Source organism: Odontesthes bonariensis, chromosome 12 (genome assembly GCF_027942865.1).
Source record: "Odontesthes bonariensis isolate fOdoBon6 chromosome 12, fOdoBon6.hap1, whole genome shotgun sequence".
In the NCBI taxonomy this organism is placed as follows: Eukaryota; Metazoa; Chordata; class Actinopteri; order Atheriniformes; family Atherinopsidae; genus Odontesthes; species Odontesthes bonariensis.
The window spans coordinates 24,504,193-24,524,181 of NC_134517.1; the positions used below are offsets into that span (position 1 = coordinate 24,504,193).

General features: G+C 39.5%; 1 protein-coding gene across 1 annotated transcript; it reads left to right on the plus strand.

Annotated features, from left to right (window-relative positions):
• The first annotated feature begins 14,344 nt into the window (after positions 1-14,344).
• LOC142396186 (indian hedgehog B protein-like) lies at positions 14,345-19,050 on the plus strand. The gene is made up of 5 exons (XM_075478738.1): positions 14,345-14,353; positions 15,500-15,657; positions 15,969-16,072; positions 18,115-18,393; positions 18,454-19,050. The coding sequence occupies exons 1-5, from the start codon at positions 14,345-14,347 to the stop codon at positions 18,849-18,851; spliced, it is 948 nt and encodes a 315-aa protein (XP_075334853.1). The 3' UTR covers positions 18,852-19,050.
• Positions 19,051-19,989: the final 939 nt, after the last annotated feature.

The window sequence follows — 19,989 nt, forward strand, 5'->3', positions numbered from 1 at the left end:
TGTGACACAAGTCAACAATGTCAGCTCCTGTCCACAGACTGGTCATACCTGCCGCACTTAGTGGATTTCATCAGTTTAAGTTTAGTTGTGATGGAGAAAGACAGATGCCTTATCCAGTCACTTCCGATGTATTCTTTTTTATTTTCTATCCCGACTGTTTTGATAGAGGACTTAAATAGAGGATAATAGAAACAAGCCATCTGGTATGTCAGGCTATTCTGCATTCCATTTGCCTTAGAAGTCAGAACTTAGAGCTGGGAAGGACATCACACCTTAGTTGATCTTGTTCCAGTTGCAAATTGGGAAACTAGAAGGATTGGCACTAACACTCACAACACATTACAAACATCGTAGGGGTGGTCTTTGATAGACAACAGTATACGAGTGACTGGTTTATCGAGATACGTACAGTGTGTTGCTGCTTTTACCACTTTTTGTGTGTAGGGCTGCCATGTTATATAGGAGGCTTGGGCTCCTGAGGTTCTTCAGACTTGTTAAAAATCCAACTTTTGGGAATGTTCCAGAAGAATTGCGAATGGGAAATCAGAAATTAAAGCCTTTGAATTCAAATTTAATGTGCCACTTTTTATCTACATGAGCATGATGGGAACTAAAGCTGAAACTGCAGTGTTACATACTGTATTTAAATTCAGCCCTTGCTTGTATTTTGAAAGTGATCTCAGTCGTGGACAGAAAAAATATTTAGTTGCGGAGAGGGACAAGAAAACAGAAAAAGTAGGGTACACTTAACAAGAAAAATATGACGCATGAACCGTGTGTGTTAGTATTCCAGTGTTATTATTTTTTGCTGTTTGTAAAAAACAAATCTAATTGTTAGCCCTGCAAATGTACAGCCATACAATGAAATTAATTATCGTGTTGAAGAGGCCACAAAGATGCCAATCAAAAGCCTATCAAAGTTTCAAGCAACCGTAAAAGCAAAACGGTGTGGTGCAGGAGCCAATTACTTAATGTGTTATTATTATGTCTACAGTGTCTAAAGTGAGCAATGAAAAATGTATGTAGTATTTTTTTAAGTCCTGTGCTGAAACATTTAGATGTTTGACTGTGTCCAGCATTTACACAACAGATCAGAAAAATTCCAGAAGCTAGCAACAAACATTAGCGCCTTACTGCTGCAGTGCATGATGCCCCAAGTCAAAAATATTCCACTCTGTTTTTTTATGCTATAGTAAACATGCACCCTGAACACAATCAACAAAATCCCAAACTAATTCAATTAAGTTGGCCTAAAATAAAACATTAAATGGTGAAGGCGGCATCTCTTTCATTAAAACATCCTGGATTACTATTGCAATAATTGATGAGATAATGCGAACTATGTTTCAAACTTGGAAATGTACTTCCTCAAGTTAACTACATATAACAACCCAGTCAGGCGGAACCCCGGCTTTAAATTAAGTCAGTCTGTGAGAAAATGTATGGTTGAAAAGTTTAAGTTGAAGGACAACCAAACAAAATGGGAAGGTACAAAAGTACAAAGGACTTTACAAGCTTAACAGAGGAACTTCCAGCATTGATTTATGCTATTGTTTTGGAATTTCCCCTTGTTGGATGAAGAAAGGTCCATCACATCCCTCCATCAAAAATTATGAGGTTCTGTGAATGGCATAAAACAATGCAGAGATTCTGTTTAACAGTCAGAACTTCCTCAGTATTGCTTCATTAACTAATTTTTCAGCTCTAATTTAAAGGCCTTTTCAATGTCCCTGTGGCCTTTTCACCCTCTTCGCCATGGTCTAGATGGCACGTAGTCTCATGCTCCTGTTTTGAATGGACTTTATGAAATCTATTGTAACCATACAAACAATAGTGAAATCTCTGAGGGGGCCTTTGAATGCGAATGTCTTCATTCAATAAACATTTGGACAATAAAACATCATGTAATTTCCCCAGTTTCTTTTTGTTCACTGCATAAATATTTCTCTGTCTTTGCGCAAGTAAGTGTATGGGTGGGTGCTGCCAGTGGAAGAATATTTAATTTTTTTTCTGTTTATGCTTCTTTATTCTAAGCATTTTGGCAATGTATTGTAGTAGCTATTTTTGTTTCTTTTTTATATGAAATCCCAGAATAATTCTGTCTTGCCAAACTGCCTGCCACCACCATTTGTTCATGATTCTTTCCTCTTATCAGTGCGCTGACCAAATGCCCTCTTTCTACATCAATTACACATTTCTGTTGAATCCATGTCCCTTAGTCTTTTTACTTGTTTTCTGTTACTCTGCATTCAACCCCACAAAGGCTGACGCCCCCACCCCAGACATCTGTCTCACCGCAGCACACAGCTACGGTGAGACACGCGGCTATAAATATGAGTACACATTGACACACACAAACACTACACACACACATACTATAAATACCTTCTCTGTGCAAAACAAACTGCCTCAGTATAAATATTTCCGTATAAATGTGTAATGAATTTATTGATATGTTGCTCATGCCAGCAGGCACTGTTTTGAGCCACAGAGTGGTAAACCAGCGTGGTGGGATTGAAGTGGTGCTGAGGGATTGTGGGAACGCATGTTCCGAGTTAAGCAGCTGACCAATCAGTGGGCTGGAAGCTGGAAGCCGCATCACAAAAAGAGCTACTGATCAGTACCATTCCTCATGGCCATCCATCTTTCTCTTTTGCCCTTACTCTCCTGACTCTCTTCATTTCTTTATCCCTTTTCTGTTCTCTGACTTTTTCATAGACAACAACTGATTTTTTTGTCTTTTGGCCTCCTTGTTTTCTACTTTTTTCCCTATGTTAAAGCTATGTTTGATTCTTTTGATTATACCATGCACTTTCTTTGTCACTTGATTGTTTTCAATGCTTCTCTCTAACTCATTAGCAATTGCTATCCTTGCTAGTCAGTCACAAGCTCTGCAAGTTCGTGCCCGATTGATGGACGAAAATAGTTTTGTAGGAAAATGAGTGCAAAATAATTCTGATAACTTCCATCATCTCTGCTCCCTTTCTCACACAGACCTATTTAAATGTTTTATTTAATTTGCATTGACTCAGTTCTTTAATTCTTAAAAAATCTTCATTTCTTGACTGGGTCCTATAACAAGGTATCTTACTGTACACAGAAACCTGACACCAGAACATGTAATAGGTTTACTTCAGTAAGAAAACTATCTGACCATTTGCAACAAGATTACGGGTCTTTAGATCCCGTGAGTGCCATGAAGATAATTAGATTTACAGGAGGATCTCTTCGTATCACATAATCTCATCTCTTCATAAATGCATGAAAAAGTATTGTCGTCTTATTTGCCTTTAAATTGAACAGTTGTTTAATGAATGAGATGGAGAAAAAGAACATGCTCTCTTTCACATTGCACAGGCTTGATTCAGAGACGTACAAAAAAGTAACAAATATCCATTCTCACAAAAGACACTGTGCCTATTGTGACTTCTGTTTTATTCGGACTAGCTGATATAACTTCCTTTTGATAAGAATCTTGATTAATCTTGCTCTTTGTTCAATAAAAATGTTTGAGTGTACATTTCCCTTCCTTATTTCTACGCTTTTAACCTTTTGAAACTAAATCTGAATGCCTTTTTTTTATGCTTTTTTTGCAGTTTGTGTTGTGGAACGAGTTGATCCTGATTCAACACTTGCGTTTAGATTTTTCCGGGCAGGAGTTGAATGCATTAAATTTACTCAAGACCTGACCTGTGCCTATTTTAATCAACTTTCAGTTAGTTAAGAACATCCCAAAGCAAATCTCAATATATTTTTCAAATAATCAGTAAGGAGTTTGTCAACATGTTTAAAACAGAATCCAGAACAAAACTGGAATATAACTTCAAAGGAAACCTCTGCAAATGTGTTTTCTGTCCAGAATAACATGTTGATGTTGATCGCAACAGATGTTCAAATATTTGGTCAAAAGGCTTATATGGGAATGTTATCCATTAGATGGTTGTTGACCATGACATTTGAATCAAGTGAAATGAAATATGCTTTATAAAGTAAACAACAACAACAACAACAATAATACAAGCAGCTGTGAATGTGTTTTGTATTTACTAAAATAAAGAATTATGTGTGAGTTTTTACTTAAAAAATCATATTTAATTATTTCTCTCCTTGTATGTTTAATTCCAGAAGCTGATCAGCTTTTCCTAATAAGGATGGGTCATGGCTTCCCTCTTTGTGCCAAACTTTGTGAAAAGTTACATATTTCCCATTGGAAAAATGCAAAGAACGTTGGTGTTTCAATACAGTGAAAAGATTCACACGGTCTGGGGAAATCTCTGTGAAACCTGTAAGCCCTCAGGTGGCAGTGTATTATAAAATATCATGCTTTGGAGTACCTCTGAAAACCAGTGTCACTCAACACAATCCTCTGCTGCATGCAGAAATGTAACCTGAAACTAAAACTGTATAAAGCAAGGAGAAAGCCAAATATTAAGTCTGCGCCAAAAAGTTGGCTCTCTGGAGGACAAGAGCTCATCTCAGTTGAACATAAAGAGCGTGGACACATGTTTTGTTGTCAAATGAGCTCATGTTTCAGTTACTTTTGGAGAAAACAGACATAGTATTACACATGTCAAAGATAAGAAAGACCATTCAGGCTGTTGTGAGTGAAAGCTGCTAAAGTAAGTGTCTGTGATGGTAATGGAGGTGCATCACTGCTCTTGGGATGGGTGACGTGAAGATGTGTGAAGATACTGATGCAGAGGAGTTTATTTTATTTTGGAGAGATTCTTCCATAAACGTGACATCTTTTCCATTTGTGGTTATTTCAGCAGGACAATGCTAAACCTTGTTCTACAGAACTTTAAACCGTGTTGTTTAGAGACACATCGTGTGTTTGTGCTTAATGGGCCTTCCAGCAGTCCAGATCTGTGTCCTTTTAGTATGGTACATCATGAGGATGAGAATGTGTTCCAACAATTAGTATGATCAGTCTCCAAATTATTTCGAAGTAAGAAAATGCAGGGTAATATAACACAATGGCAAACATGCCTCACTTATAACTTTACGTTTCGGTTGTTGCATTTTAGTGAACTTACCAATGTTTCTGTAAATGGAATTTGTAGTTCCTTTCCAAGTGAATGGAACAGTTTTCTTTAGCATAAAGGCTGATTGCACGTTCTTTGTTTCATTTTAGCCAAATTAATGTAATGATTTCAAATGAAAATATGTGCATATAAATGGATTCGACCTCAGAGACGATGGATGAAAATTGTTATCTCTTTGTATGAAATTATATGTGTCTGCTCCGGTTTCATGCCCGCCTTCAACCATGGTTTTTCCTGCTTGCTTGTATTTTGCATTGTGTTCTAAATCTTTCTGTCATCCCACTTACCCTTTTATGACCTCCTCTCTCGTCATCTGTGAACTTTCTCTCTTCCTCATCTTTCATCAGTTCTCCCTCTCTGCGTTTTCCCAAAGCCACGTCTCTCTGTCCTTCTTCCAGCTCAAATAAACAGAGGTCAGTGTGTTTGTCCCTGATTTTGGTCCCAGAATGTATTTGATGTGCGTGTGTGCATATAAGTTAAACTTGACTGCAGTAAAATCCATGTGAAAACACAGTTGATATCGATTGTTGTTGTTTTCTTTTTACCTCAATCAACTTTGAACACTTCTCTATGTTTAAGGTGTGTAATTATATTGTCATACCATATTCTAGGATGTATTATATTTTTTTCCTTTTGTTTAACCTTTAATTTTTCCCTCTCTCGTGTTACTTTTATCCATCTCCTCTTACTTCATACTTGTTTGCCTCTCCATTTTTTTTCCATCTTCCATTCCTCCCTCTTTCTCACTTGCCCTCCTCCCCTTGCCTTCTCTTCCTTTTTCTGCCCAAACTTCTGCAGCCCAGCTGGCATGGGTTTCTAGTGGTGTAGTAAAATATAAATATAATAAGGACGTTTTTGAGCTGGTGAATCCATTCTGAGCAGAGAAACATCACCACAGAGCCCACAGATGTGGCACATTCTCAGGAGAAAGAGGGAAGCACAGAGGGAGGAGTAAAAAAATCCCTTATATGACATATGTAACAGGAGGGGCTCTAGACAGCATTTTTGTTGGCATTACCATGCAGCTAGACTTGTTATTAGGACAGATCATACCAAATTTGACTCGTCTTCGTCAGCAATCTTCAAGTCTTCAATCTAGGAATCTTACACAAGCCTTATTTTTAAGACTACTCTGATGTGTGATTGAATTTGCCACTCAAGTGAAATCAAAAGGATTGGAAGACTTTTAACTATTGTGTCATTAAAAAAAAATCACTTGGCTTCAGTCCTAAACATGAAAGTATGCATTTCACCTCTTTTCTCTTTTTCAAATCAAACAATGTGTTAGTAATTGTTTCATGTTCCAATAACAGAATCAAACATAAATAAAACTAATGGTAATCTAATGATATCATTTCAATGTATTTAGTTCTGCTCTTTCTGCCTGCATGAAGATTGTAAATATTCTAATGAGCAGTAGTAATGTGTTTGTACATGTGCATTGTGATCATTCAGTAATTCAGTTTTCTATGCATGCATTTATGCTCATATCTGCATACACCTTAGTTGTGTGTGCTTATATTTGACAACTGATGGCTTATCATTTGCAATTGTTTTTTCAGGTTTATGTGTGGACCTATTTGTATGTGTATGTGCATACACAAGTGCATCCACCCCTCCATGCATGTGTTTAATGTCAGAGAGCAGTGTAGCCTACTTCAGTCCCCTGGGCAGCTCTTTGTTTGCTTTAGCCGTGTGGTGGCTAGCCTTGCCCGCTAACTCCAAGACACATTTAGCCTCTGCTCTACTTTTATATCATCCTGCTTTTATTTTCCTTCTGTCTGCTTTCTGACCAAGCACACTACACTGAAATGTCCTTTAGCAAAACTAGTATTGGTCTCACTTGCAACCATTGACAGACATATTTGGTTTTGTGGTTTTCACTGGCTGCCATGTTAGCTATGGCTTAGCTTCTTATCTGCTAGTACTGACCAGCTGGCTCTCAATGCCAGAAATGTATGCCAAAATGTGTGAAGAACACAGATAAGTGCAACATATCCAGGAAATGTTATATCCTCGTTGTGGAAGATAAAAGCTTAAGATTCCAGACACTTAGTGTTTAAAGATAGTGTTAGGTGTTTATTGTGGTCTGGGGTTGAATGCATGAGTGTGTGTGCAGGGACAGAAGGAGCAGAGGAGGAGGAAGAGGGATAGTGGTTTTAGCCACCAGCTGTTGTTACCTTGGGGAAAACGTCCTTTACCCCCCATTACAGAAATCCACCACAAGCCACAAACATGCTAGCTTCCACTGAAAAACAACCCATACTCACTTGTTTACTGAATGATGTGCCATGCCATCCACGTTTCTTACTCCCTCAACCCCTCTCCAGTCATTTTTAACAAAGTTCTTTATTCACATCTTGCTACTCGTTTCCTGATATAAGTGATTCTTGACAATATGTGAACAACTAAGAAAGAAGAGAAAGCCACCACTTTGCAAAAAGTAAATTGCTGCACAGCTAGGCCTATAGTTTAGATTAGCCAGAGAGCTGTGAAGTGTTATGTATGACAAAAGATTCAAATCTTAGTGAATCTGTCAAACATGGTGGTGGTAGCATCAGGTTTTGGGCCTGTTTTGCTATGTCTTTTGTCATTTACAGGTTGAACATCTCCGGATGTATAAAACTTCTAAGAGTAACAGCACCCCTTTTGGTGCAAGTCAAGTATATTGACTTGAAGTGTCAAAGATTATTGCAGTTCTTAACATAGCTAAAAACACTGTGTTTCATGTTACAAACAACATATTTGTGAGTGTAACCTTCAGTGTTGGCCTTAAAGCTTCTTTTAAAGTGTAATTGGCTTTTTGTTTTATTTTTCTAATTTTTCTATGATTTAGCAGCTTCAGAAAGGGCAATTGGCAATACTGCTCTCACTGCTCCCTTCGACTCAGCCAAAGCATTTTTTGAAGACAGTCGGAAACTATTAAAAAAGTACGACTACCAGGACAGATTTTTCAAACCTTCTTTCAAATAAATGAAGAAAAAGAACAATTCTTAAATAAAATGAAATATATAATTTTCAAACAAGAAGGGTAAACATACAAGCATTGACTGTTAAAAAAAAAGAGAGAAATATCAGTGGGTGCTATTCAGAATACTCTCACGTGATATCACCTCCCTGGGGCACACTCTCAACACTGGGAGGCCTATGGGAACTTCTTCTCCAAAGTATTATGATGGACAGTGGGTTTTTTTTGTCTATTATTTCATTTTCACACATAAACACCAAACTTTTTCAGGAGAAATCTGGACAATTTCATCCGGAGTCTTTCCACTGTTGCTGTTCACATGAGCACATCACAACATCCCTAGAACATTTCAGGATTCAAGTGCATTTATGAAAATGGCTATATTATATTTCCACCACAAAGCAGATATTTGTCCAATTCAAGTTCTTGGTTTTCTACACAAGAGGAAAGTCAAAGGACAAACCCCTGCACCAACACAACCAAAAACAGTCCATACCTCACATTGCTCCACATATTTCTGAGACTGTCTCCAAGTGGCAGCAAAGGGCTATAACATGTCGACATACGTTTGCAAAGCCCCCAAAATAAGAGCAGACACAGAATCATGTTCAAAGCTTTCATTTGTTTGGCCGCTAGTCTGTCTGACAGATGCATAACTTTCCCTCAACTGATAGCTCAACTTAATGACACTATTCAAGGTGGATTGTCTTCTTCACCTCCGGGGACAGCTCCAGGTAGAATATTTACATGGCAGCTTTTATGGAGAAAGAAAATACCCCAAACAAGAAGAAGAAACTTTGGGCTAAGGACCATCTCTGTTGGGCTAAGAATGATGGGTCTTATTGAAAGAAAAGTCAAGGTTCAATAACTTTGGGTCAAACTGCCAAGACACTGATCTCAAACACACATTTAGGCTATTAAAGACTGGACTACTTGGAGAACAAAAAGAAGCGTTGCATGCAAACATTTATGCAATGGCCCCCTCAGTCACCTGACTTGAACCCCACAGAAGTTGTTTTGGGATGAGCTTGAATGAAGGTTGGGAAGAAGAAAACCAACAAAGACGCAGTTGCCCTTGGAATGTCTTTGAAGCGTGAGGAGAGAGCGCAGTGATCTACCCTGAAAAACCCTTGAAAAAAGGTGGCCATATTGAGTAATTAAAGATCTAATGCAATATCAACCGTTTTGGTGACTTTGATTTTTTTCCTTCAGAATTTGTGTTTTAGCATTTCTTGACAGCACTGTTTATTCGTCTATTTCTTAAACCAAAGCTGTACAGCAAAACTTTTGGGAAATACTGTACATAATACTGGATCATTCTTTTTTCTCACATCATAAATAACCAAGTTTATTCATTCCTCTTCTAATTTGTTTGAAATCTGATTAATTATATATTGAATGTTATGTTTGTCTGGAAGCATAGAACATTTTATTCTCCTCACTTTCTTTTTACAGTTTTCTCACCATCTCTCATTAGCTCTAACTTTCTGTATAATCATTTTTCACATCCTCTCCATCTCTTTCTTTTCATCTCCAAAGAATTTTCTTTCATCTGTGTCTTCCTCCGTTTGCCCCACTCAGAACCTTTGTTGGTTAGGGCCCTGGGTATGCGTGGGTAACCCTGGTGCCCATGTAAAGGCTGTGGACTCATGGAGCCTCAGTGTCAGCAGATGAAAGCAGAGGGAGATTCTGGGGCTGGCACCCATCTTCCTCTGTCCTGCCACCGTGGCCTCTTATTTCACAGAGAAAATTAATAACTTTAACAAACATCAATGAGCTAGGGCCTGATGCTTGGTTGGCTTGTCAGCTGGTCTGTATGTGTATCTGTGAGCATGTGATTGTGTACTGTGCACACATGCTGGATATACATCTTCCCTTGCATTTTTTGGGCATACATACGTGGGTATATATGTCAGATCAGATACCTTACAGCTTACAAACCATGTGAATGCCAGAAAGCACCTGGCAAGAATAGTATATAACAGAAAATTGGCAGTTTGATGGATGGTGACAGAAAATGGAGATTTTGGTCAGAGATGTGTCGGTCTTCACTTTGGTTTGATCTGACGGGATTGTTGTCTGCTTGAAAGGCCATGGTCTCCTTTCTGGATGCCAAGAAGAACCAAAAGATAGATGGATTTAGGGAGGGATGGATGGGAACATGTGACCACTTCTAAAGCATTGTCGACAGCCACATTGAATAGGCAACGGGCCTGCCTGGAGCTATGCCTGTATTTATGATCTTCAAAGGAAGGATGACACACACACACACATGCTCACGCACACCCACATAATGTTTATAGTTACAAGAAATGACATGCTTCTGCAAACATATGTTCACACAAATTTACATTTTTGCTCACACATGATGAACATTTAGCTTTATTTACACCTTCAACATGATTATGGCAGCACATACTTTGTAATTGGTTGGAAGATGTAAGACATTTCTAAAAATTAAAATGCGATTCAACTGTAGATGTTTAAGTCTTGCGTTTATGCTGTGCTTTATACCTCTGATCTTTGCGGGGTGCTGCTAATTGTGGGCAGTTCAGGGGTTCACTATCTTGCTCTAGAACATTTAGAGAAACTGGAGGAGCCAGCAAATCTAGGAGTAGTTTGGTATTATTGGAAATAAGATTACCTTCTTCCAAACAGAATCAAACGAGAAGATTAATCACATTTTTGTATGGCAAATGATGAAAAAAAAAAAACCTCCCTTGCAAAAAGTTTGCAAAGCTTAACACATAGATCAGAAAAATGATGCAGCTAGCCAAGGCACTGTTATAGGGAAAAATTGCTTATTCTCCACCACTGCGTGCTTTACAAACAGCATATGGAGACTAGGGATTGTCCCCTGTTCAAGTAAACTCAGAAGTCGGATTGATATACAATGCATAGTCTATGGATATTTTGAGCGCTGTTTGTTTTACTGTTTACAAAATGGCTATTGCCATTTTTCTGTATGTTCGTAAGTCGGCAAGATTAAAACAAAAGATATTGTGTTGAATTCCTTAAACCTGTTGGAGAGATGGAGCACAGGCAAAGAAGAACATGTCAAATTTTAATGTAGATGTTGAGCATTAAAAGTTTAAGTTGCCTTATACACCAAGTCAGCAATCGGCTGAAGTCAGAAATGTGGACTATAGATTAAAATCTTTTTCTCTGCCATTTTTGGCATGCGCCCACCACTGCGAGTCAACCTGTATGTTGGTGAGGGAGTTCTTTCCGATTGGTTGTTCAGCAAAGTGAATTATTGCACAAGAGGGGAGGTGGAAGTGACAAAAATTTTATTAAATTAAATTTAAAAAAACTTTTTTTTTTTTTACCCAAAGGGGAAATTGTATCATAGAACTGGAGGCAAACAGATAACACAACATGTCACACACAATTGCTTCTCATTTGCCATCTTCATTTCAACGCTTTCACAACAAAAATGCCATGTGGAATGTAGAGACTGAAGACCAAAATGACAGACAAAACCGAAAAACATAAACAGCACATTCCGCCATCTGCATGTTCCTTTTTTTTTTAAATTCATGCAGTCTTTATCTATCCCATATTGTATAACATATTTACTGCTGCCTTCTTCTGCACAGGCAAGTTATGTCTTCACATTAGTTTGGTGCATTTTGAGCCATTAAAGATAAGACACTGCCCTTGGTGAAGAACTGCACCTTCTGTGTACACCTCAAGTATTATGTGATATTTCTACTTTGCATTAGAAATATCACAGCAACAGTATAGTTACATTCACATTACATGTTTTAGATAGATGTTATTCACCCAAATAGTCCATATTATTTACTAATTTAGGCTAAGTGATGTTATACTGGGGGGACTCATCCACAGTGAGTTACAACAGAGAGTCTGGATTCTGTTGAAGACAATATGCATAAATTGATCTGAGATTCTCAGTCAAACTCCTCATGGTAAATCCAATAAAGGCATGCCACACCCTCAAAAAGCATGTCATATATGCAGAGTGCAAAGTATTAGATTTAACAACCAAGATATATTGCAAGAGACAGTGATAGGAGCATTCTGTAACCTTTGGATAGAATCCAGACTGCCTGTTGTCCCATGTTTCCTTGTAGCTTTTCTCTTAGACAGATACAACTCCTCATCCAAGCAAATCTATTTGTATCTTGATTAACTTTAAAGTACATGTGTTAAAAGAAGAGGACAATGGCCCTCAAGACTTCTCGTTTTCATTAATGGAGACATCTGACTTCTGTGGCACACCTCCATAAATTTAAGTGCATTCTCTGTTTACCTTTTTGCTAAAAAAGCAAAAAGAAGTTCCCCTTCCAAAAGGCTGTGAAACTCTATCAGAGTTTTTCCACCTTAAGAATCTGGAAACACTCACACCTCTATGACAAATTTTGATTTCTTCTAACCAGTTTGCATGTTTGTTCCATACCAGAAAAGTTCCAATGAATTTACACAAGTGTCCGTAGATGTTCTATTTCAGCTGGAAGGTAAATACAACTATAGATGGCTATTTACTGTTTGTGAATCCCTCTCTTTGCCTTTCTCTGTTCCATCAAGAGACATGAAAAGCAGCAAAAATACTTTTTGGTGTTTACACTCACAAATAATAAAACATAAAGTGTGGAAAACCTCAGGTCTGCACAGTTCAATTCATTCAAAGGAGGCAGCCCCGAGAAACAGTGGTGAGACCACTGATTTTCTGCTGGCAAATATTTGAAGAGCTAATTTGGAGGGGCTGAGCTTACTGGTGTGTGTGTTTGTGTTTGTGTGTGAGTGTGTGTGTGTGTGTGTGTGTGTGTGTGTATGTGTATGTGTATGTGTGTCAGCCACATGCAGCCAGAAAACCAGGACTAGCCGAGCAAAAGTTATTAAATTCATATGTAATGAGTCTTCTTTGGAAAGCTGTCATGAAGCAATAACCTTGCTTATAAATTAGGATAGTTATCTCATTGGCTTACTTATCGCTGCTGTAAGTCAGTCAATCAACCATTCAAGCACACTGTCAGTAAGTTAGTCAGTCATTCATCGGAGCAATTCATCAGTTACTCCACCTGCCAAACATCCAGGCAATTAGTCTGTATCACCACTGGTGAATTACCCCATTACCTGGTCTGTTACCCTACAGTCAACCAGCCAGTGACCCTTTATAACATTTGATATTGGAATGCAGCTGGGAGAGATTACTGGCAGCTCTGCTCTGTCAAATCGATCAAATTTAATTGATTCTGGCAATTCTGACTGTTTACTGTTAAGTGAAAAAAAAAAAAGGGATTACCAGCAAGCAGAGCTGTCAAGGGCAGAGAGAAGTAAAGGAAATAGGTGGAAACGTGAAGTGGGCAGCAATAAAGGGCAAAGCTTCTGCTTGCTGCTCTCTTGCCTGCCTGAGTGTGGACCGGACTCTCCAGTGCGCCCTGTGCCCAGGAGGGGCGGGGAGGGTGGCAGAGTACAGGGACAGAGGGAGCGAGGGAGAGAGGAGGAGGGCAGGACTGGCAGGGTGCGGTCTGAAGTGGCAACAGATCGTTTTGGATCACTCAAATCCCTTCAATTCAACTGGAAAGCTGCAGCTTGTCGCACGCGGCGCGAGCATTTGGAGAGGGGGAACAGTCCAGTGAGGGCATCATACAAAGAGCAAGCGAAATTGGCTGAGGTTGTGACAGTTTCCCAGAGCAAAAGAAAGAGGTGGAGAGAAACCACAACACTGCAACTTGGATATCAGTGACCGCTCTCTCTTTAACTATCACACCCACCAGATCGACTTTGAACCTGTTTGTTTAAATACACGAACTTTACAGCCTGCACACTTACTGTTGATTTTGTAAGGCGGTGGGAGCGGAGTGTCTCACTTTGGGTCAGTGTTTTGGAGAAGCGAAAACTTTTTGGTATCCTCATGGTGCCCCGTGTAAGGAAGGAACTGATCTTCTTTTATCCGAATTTGTCGGACGTGGTGTTGCAACTGTCACGGACAATGGAAACTAAGCCGGGGAGGTACTGAAGTCATCTCTCTCCCCCGGGAGAGTCCTCCCTCCCCCCCGGGGCGATGTGGATCTCCCTCTTTCCTCTCACCGCCTCTCTGTGTGCCTTGGTCCTCCTCCTCCTCGCACCTGCTTCGGAGGGCTGCGGACCGGGGAGGGGATACGGCAAGAGGCGGCTCCCGAAGAAGCTCATCCCGCTTGCCTACAAGCAATTCAGCCCGAACGTCGCCGAGAAGACCCTGGGAGCCAGCGGGCGGCCAGAGGGCAAAATTACCCGCAACTCCGAGCGTTTCAAAGAACTGACACCGAATTACAATACAGACATAATCTTTAAAGATGAAGAGGACACGGGTGCCGACAGGCTCATGACCCAGGTGAACATGTGTGTTTTCGGTGGGTGGGTGGGTATGTGGGGGGTTGTGGCGTGAATGTGTACAGGTGAGCTTACAAATACGCGCAAAGCTGAGCATTGTGCCTAAGGGATATTGCTTATCTGCTATTACTCCCAAAGTGCTAAAAACTCAATTTACTACGTCATTTTTGTTAATCAGGAGTATCATATTCCACTTAACTGAATGAAGCGGGTGACTTAAAGCCAGATTAGCGACACTGTTGCCCTCAATTGTCTGCTGAATGTTTGCTTTCAGTTAAATGTTTAAACCAAAGTGATTGATTTCATTAACCCTTCGTTTCACCTCTGGATTGTGCTACCTGGCATTCTTAACTGCTCATTTTGCCTTGAAATGTTTTTTTTACTCTCGCACCAATTGGTTTCAATGATTGTTCAACTTTCCATTTGAAATCGTTGGTGCGGAAAATCATAGAAAATATATATTTCCCGGATAGATTAAACGAACAGAAGCGAAGTTCGATCGAAGCTCATATCCTGCTTGTTTGGCTGAATAGAAAAACGTATTTCACCTTTATTCTCTTTTAATAACTGGAGTAATGGCGTCTTTACGCACAGCGCACGTGCGCGATACATTGCCCCACATCCTTCCCTGTATTGGAATTGAAATGTAAGATCTTTAATCCAGCGTTAATTAATTTACTGTATGACTAAATTCACTTTAACAATGCATGGCTTCAAATAATTGTCGCTATTTGATTAAAATAGATCTCTATTGAGTCATCTTGACCCCAGGGACAGCTAAATCATCCAAAGCAAATACACAGTCCCAGTTGTGTGGACTTTGACCATTCACCTGACAGAATTCACCTGACACACTTGTAAAACACACTTATTATTTTCAGTGCAGCTCCTGTGCTCCTCTCACATGTTTTGCCTTCGTTAACAGCAACTTTATGCTGTCCTCATATGTCACTCTCTCACTTTTCCCCCTCATAAGTGTATTCTGTTCCTCATATTTTTATCCACTTTCATTGTTAGTGTCTCATATTAACAATGATGTTGCTCCTTAACAGACCAGACACAGCACTCTCCAGACTTGATTTTCTGTATTTGCGTCTGATAATTTGTCTCTAACAGCTTGCCTTGCCTCCCTCTGTCCCTTTCTTAGCGTTGTAAAGACAAATTAAACTCTCTAGCCATCTCTGTGATGAACATGTGGCCAGGGGTGAAGCTGAGAGTGACAGAGGGCTGGGATGAGGATGGTCATCATTCAGAGGACTCGTTGCACTATGAGGGGCGTGCTGTTGACATCACCACCTCAGACAGGTAGGCATGCTGAAGTTACTGTATGTTGCAGTGTAAATAGGCCATATTACGTTTAAACTGCAGTCGGTCAGTCAGTCAATCAACTTATCAGTTATGTAATGAGTGAAACAGTTAGTGAGCAAACCAGAGACTTTTTTTCTCCTGAAATCCAAACTTGAGTGTGTGATTTGGTATGACATGGTTTTACTTGTAAAAAATAATGACTGTATAAGTAATTGTCTTAATTACTATGAAGACTTTAGGAGAACTATGCTTTGTTCTGATTCTGACTGAATCACTGGAAGTTAAGTTTGTTGTTTTCTCCTTCACAGGGACAGAAATAAGTATGCTATGCTTGCCCGCTTAGCTGTAGAAGCTGGATTTGACTGGGTCTACTACGAGTCCAAAGCCCACATTCACTGTAGCGTCAAGTCGGGTAAGAGACGGATCTAAGCTCCTATTTGAATGTACCTTTGTAGGATCTTGCATTTTTATATTTATAGCCAGCTGCTGTTACCACTAATGAGGCTTATGCTAGACGCTTTGCGAGGTGACTCACTGATAGTCTAGCTTGCCTTTCAGCGCCTGCATCATCACTCTGTGAGTGTGTTTGTGTGTATGGCCTATTGGGAGCCAATCAAGGCAGGGTGTGCACCTGTGCTCTTTCCCTTATTCAGTCCCACTTCATGGTCACATCTCATCATAAAGTCACTGAGAATAAATCATGTATAAAAACCACAGTAAAGTATTATACACAGAAATAGAAGACATGATTTGATCAGTTAGCATAAATCTATGTATAAATATCTACTTTAATTTCAGAATGACGTCTAACTCTCACTCTTTCTGTATTTCTGTGATATAATGCTTGAACACAAGAGTTACAATCAACAACACACTCTTTATCACACAGTCTCCATGAAAACAATAGCTGACAGCATTCCACCCCGAGTTACTTTAGCTTTTGAAACATTTGAAAAATCTATTTACCCATGTCTGGTACCACCAGTCATTTGATGCCAAACTACATTCTAGCAGTCTGCTGAGGCTAGTAGGCTGTGCGATGATTAACTCCCTCTTTGTTTTTGCCGTTGCTTTTCCTTCAGCAGGTTTCTGTTAGATCTCTTATCAGAGTCTTATCACAGCCCTCCTTTTCTCCAGCCTTCAGGCTTACAGACACACACACCTTGGACAAATATTTGGTTGCCTTAAGACAACCCTCCCACACAAACACACTAACATGCACACACACTAACACACACACACACACACATTTATTTACTGACGATTTTCTTGTTTCAAATTGATTATATTCTATTCTTTACATTTCCAATTGTAGGGTTTGGTGTTAGGATTGAAGCTCTAGTCTGTGCTTCAATCGCCATGCAGCCGCTGAGAGTGAACATGTGACTTGGTTTAAATCTCAAACTCTGCTGTAATCCAAACAGTCTCTAAAACCAGGTCTGAGAGTGTGTACTTTCCGTCTCCCTGACCCCAGGCTGTGCACTGACTGCAGTGATACGATCAGCTGGTTATCCATTAGCTCCTGCCGACTACTCCATCTTGCTACCTCATCCCCCAGCATCTTAAAGGGCCCAACTAATTCAGACACACTCAAAATAAGATCACTTGTGCAATCAGTGGCAATGTTGGTAGAACTTAACCTCAGTAACCCAAAAGAAAAGGGATAAGCATGTTTCACTACTAATTTTTTATGTCTATTTATGCTATACAGATAAATGCTTTAGAGTAGCTAGATCAACAAGTGCTGCAGCAAAGTGAAAAGGCAAACAATCTCCTTTAAGAGCACAGTATGTAAAATGCTAAACAAAAGCCTAAGGAGAGCTATTATTTTGCCAGTTTGTCTATTCAAAGCCCTACAAAAAGCACTGTGCATTTTGCAAACTAAAAGTCAAGGCAGATTAATGGGTAGTGTAATTACAGGACCCTCAGAGGGCTGCATCCATAATTATCTCCACATGCAAGCATAAAAAAAATAAAAAAAAATAAACAGTGAGAGAAATAGTTACAAAATTATTTCAATCAACTCTTGATGGATTTACAATTACCAATGTGAAAACATTCATAAAAATGTTTTTATGAAGTATGTTTCTGTGTGTGCTTGACTTCTAATCATGGGGAGAAGACATAGTTTTAAATCTGAGTCGTGTTATGTACATTTGTTAACAATCCACCAGTGATCCACTGAGATAAAGTTGTTCTTGAGTCGGTGTCAAAGTCTCACCTGCTTTATAGATCACTCAGTGACCCAGAATAACATGCAGGTGCAGTCACCGTTGAAGGCCAAATGCCAACACGTAGTTGCTCAACTCCTGAGAGGAATTCAAACTGCATTTTTTTCCCCTTCAGTTTCATTCCCTTGTGTCTCTTCTACAAAACGAGCTATTCAATGAAAATGCTCATTTCAAATGATTAATTCAAATTAAAGAACCTTGTTTTTTTCTTTCACTTCTACAGAACATTCTGTGGCAGCAAAAACCGGTGGATGTTTCCCTGGTGATGCTCAGGTTATCGTTGAAGGTGGTGGTACCAAATCGATGCGTGACCTCTTCCCTGGTGACCGTGTCTTGGCTTCCTCAACGTCAGATGGCCATGCTTCTCTTCTCTACAGCCCTGTTGTGTCCTTTTTGGACCTTCAGCCCAATGTCACAAAGATCTTCTACATTATTGGGACAGATGCAGGACTAAATATTACACTCACAGCTGCCCACCTGATCTTTGCCATGGACTGTGCTGGTGGACTGAACAAATCAGGGTGGGAAAAAACTGCCCAGGAGACAATTTTTGACTCTGTAGGGGAAAGCAGACCGAGTCATGGAGCAGGTCTAAGGACAGTTTTTGCAAGTGAGGTCCGTCCAGGACAATGTGTATTCACGTCAATGGGGGAAGCAAAGTCCCATGCAAGACTTTCACTTGTGACTTTTGTGCAGGAGCAGAGGAGCACTGGGTTATATGCCCCACTTACCCAGCATGGGTCCATAGTGGTGAACGGTGTGCTAGCATCTTGCTACGCTGCTGTAGACAGTCACTATTTGTCCCACTGGGCCTTGGCCCCACAAAGACTCTTCTACAGCATGATGGGGCCTTCACAAGCACAGAATAATGGGCTGCACTGGTACCCTTGGCTTCTACAGAGTTTAGGGAAATCACTTCTGGACACTGGACATTTCCACCCCTGGGGTATTGAACAATGACACAAATTGGAGCCACAGAGAGGGGAACAAACAAACAGAGCACAACTGTTTTTCTGTTAAGAAGACAGACACTGAGGGACCACCAAAACCAACTGATTTTATAGTGTAAATACGTTTTCTACTAACTCTACTTGCCTGTACTTGCTGTATTTCCACAAATTTCTTTTTCATGAAGAAAGAACAAATAGAAGAAAAGTTTTTCATTTGAGGAGTCTCATATATATGTCACAAAAAATCCAGCACAGTTCTGTAAGTGAATCAGAATTCTGAAACTCTGCAAAATGACTGGTGTTTTTGAATGTTTACGTTGATATTTCCACTTTTTTAGCAGAACACCGTAGGCATAAAAAACAAGAAGTCAGACTTAAAACCAGAGACATTTAAAAATTAAAAAAAAAAGATTGTGAGGTGAAGCAGTCAGGTGATATAATTTCTTTATTCTATTTTTGCTGCAATCTGTAAACAATTATGCTTACTCAAGGTATCCAAACATATTTTGTGAATTTCCTGGCTGAAGAGTGAACGTTAAGATGACCACAAGATGGTAACATTTGAAGGAGAGGAGGAGGAAGAAAAATGGAAAGAGAAAAGTACTGACTGGACATGATGAGATGTGAAGCTTTGATATGTACATAGGTATTTATACAGTGAAATCATGTTAGAAACGAATGACCGGTTAACTAACTAAATAATTATTGCAGCAAATTTGCAGTTTCTTCACTCCTCTTTTCAGAGCCTTTACTGTATATTAATTGGGCATTTTAAATTCATGTGTATGGGGAAGTGCAGTGCAATGCAGTGTGGCATTGTGCTGGTGTTGCACTGCAGTTTCACATCCTTAAAGAGCTTTTGTAGAGCTATTGAATGGCAGGGAATTGAGATGGTGACAGTATTTGTGCTGTAATGTGTACACATACAGAATATTTCTCACTTACTAATGCAAGATAGATGCACGATACTTTAATGAACACCCGATCTCCTAATTTGTTTTTACTTCTGCTTCATTACAAGTTAATTGTCTTGAGCTGATTTACGTGTTTCATTTACACATTTTCATGTTTTTATCAGGTGTTTTTATTTAAAAGGTTTTTATTTGTTTTTCATTGTTTGGAGGGGTCACTTTTCAGGTCAGTAGTAA

Excerpts from the sequence above, each read along its gene's own strand:
- LOC142396186 (XM_075478738.1), top strand. Across the intron at positions 16,073-18,114 it reads TCACTGTAGCGTCAAGTCGG|AACATTCTGTGGCAGCAAAA; the intron begins GTAAGAGACGGA and ends TCACTTCTACAG. Across the intron at positions 18,394-18,453 it reads CTTTGCCATGGACTGTGCTG|GGGAAAGCAGACCGAGTCAT; the intron begins GTGGACTGAACA and ends TTGACTCTGTAG.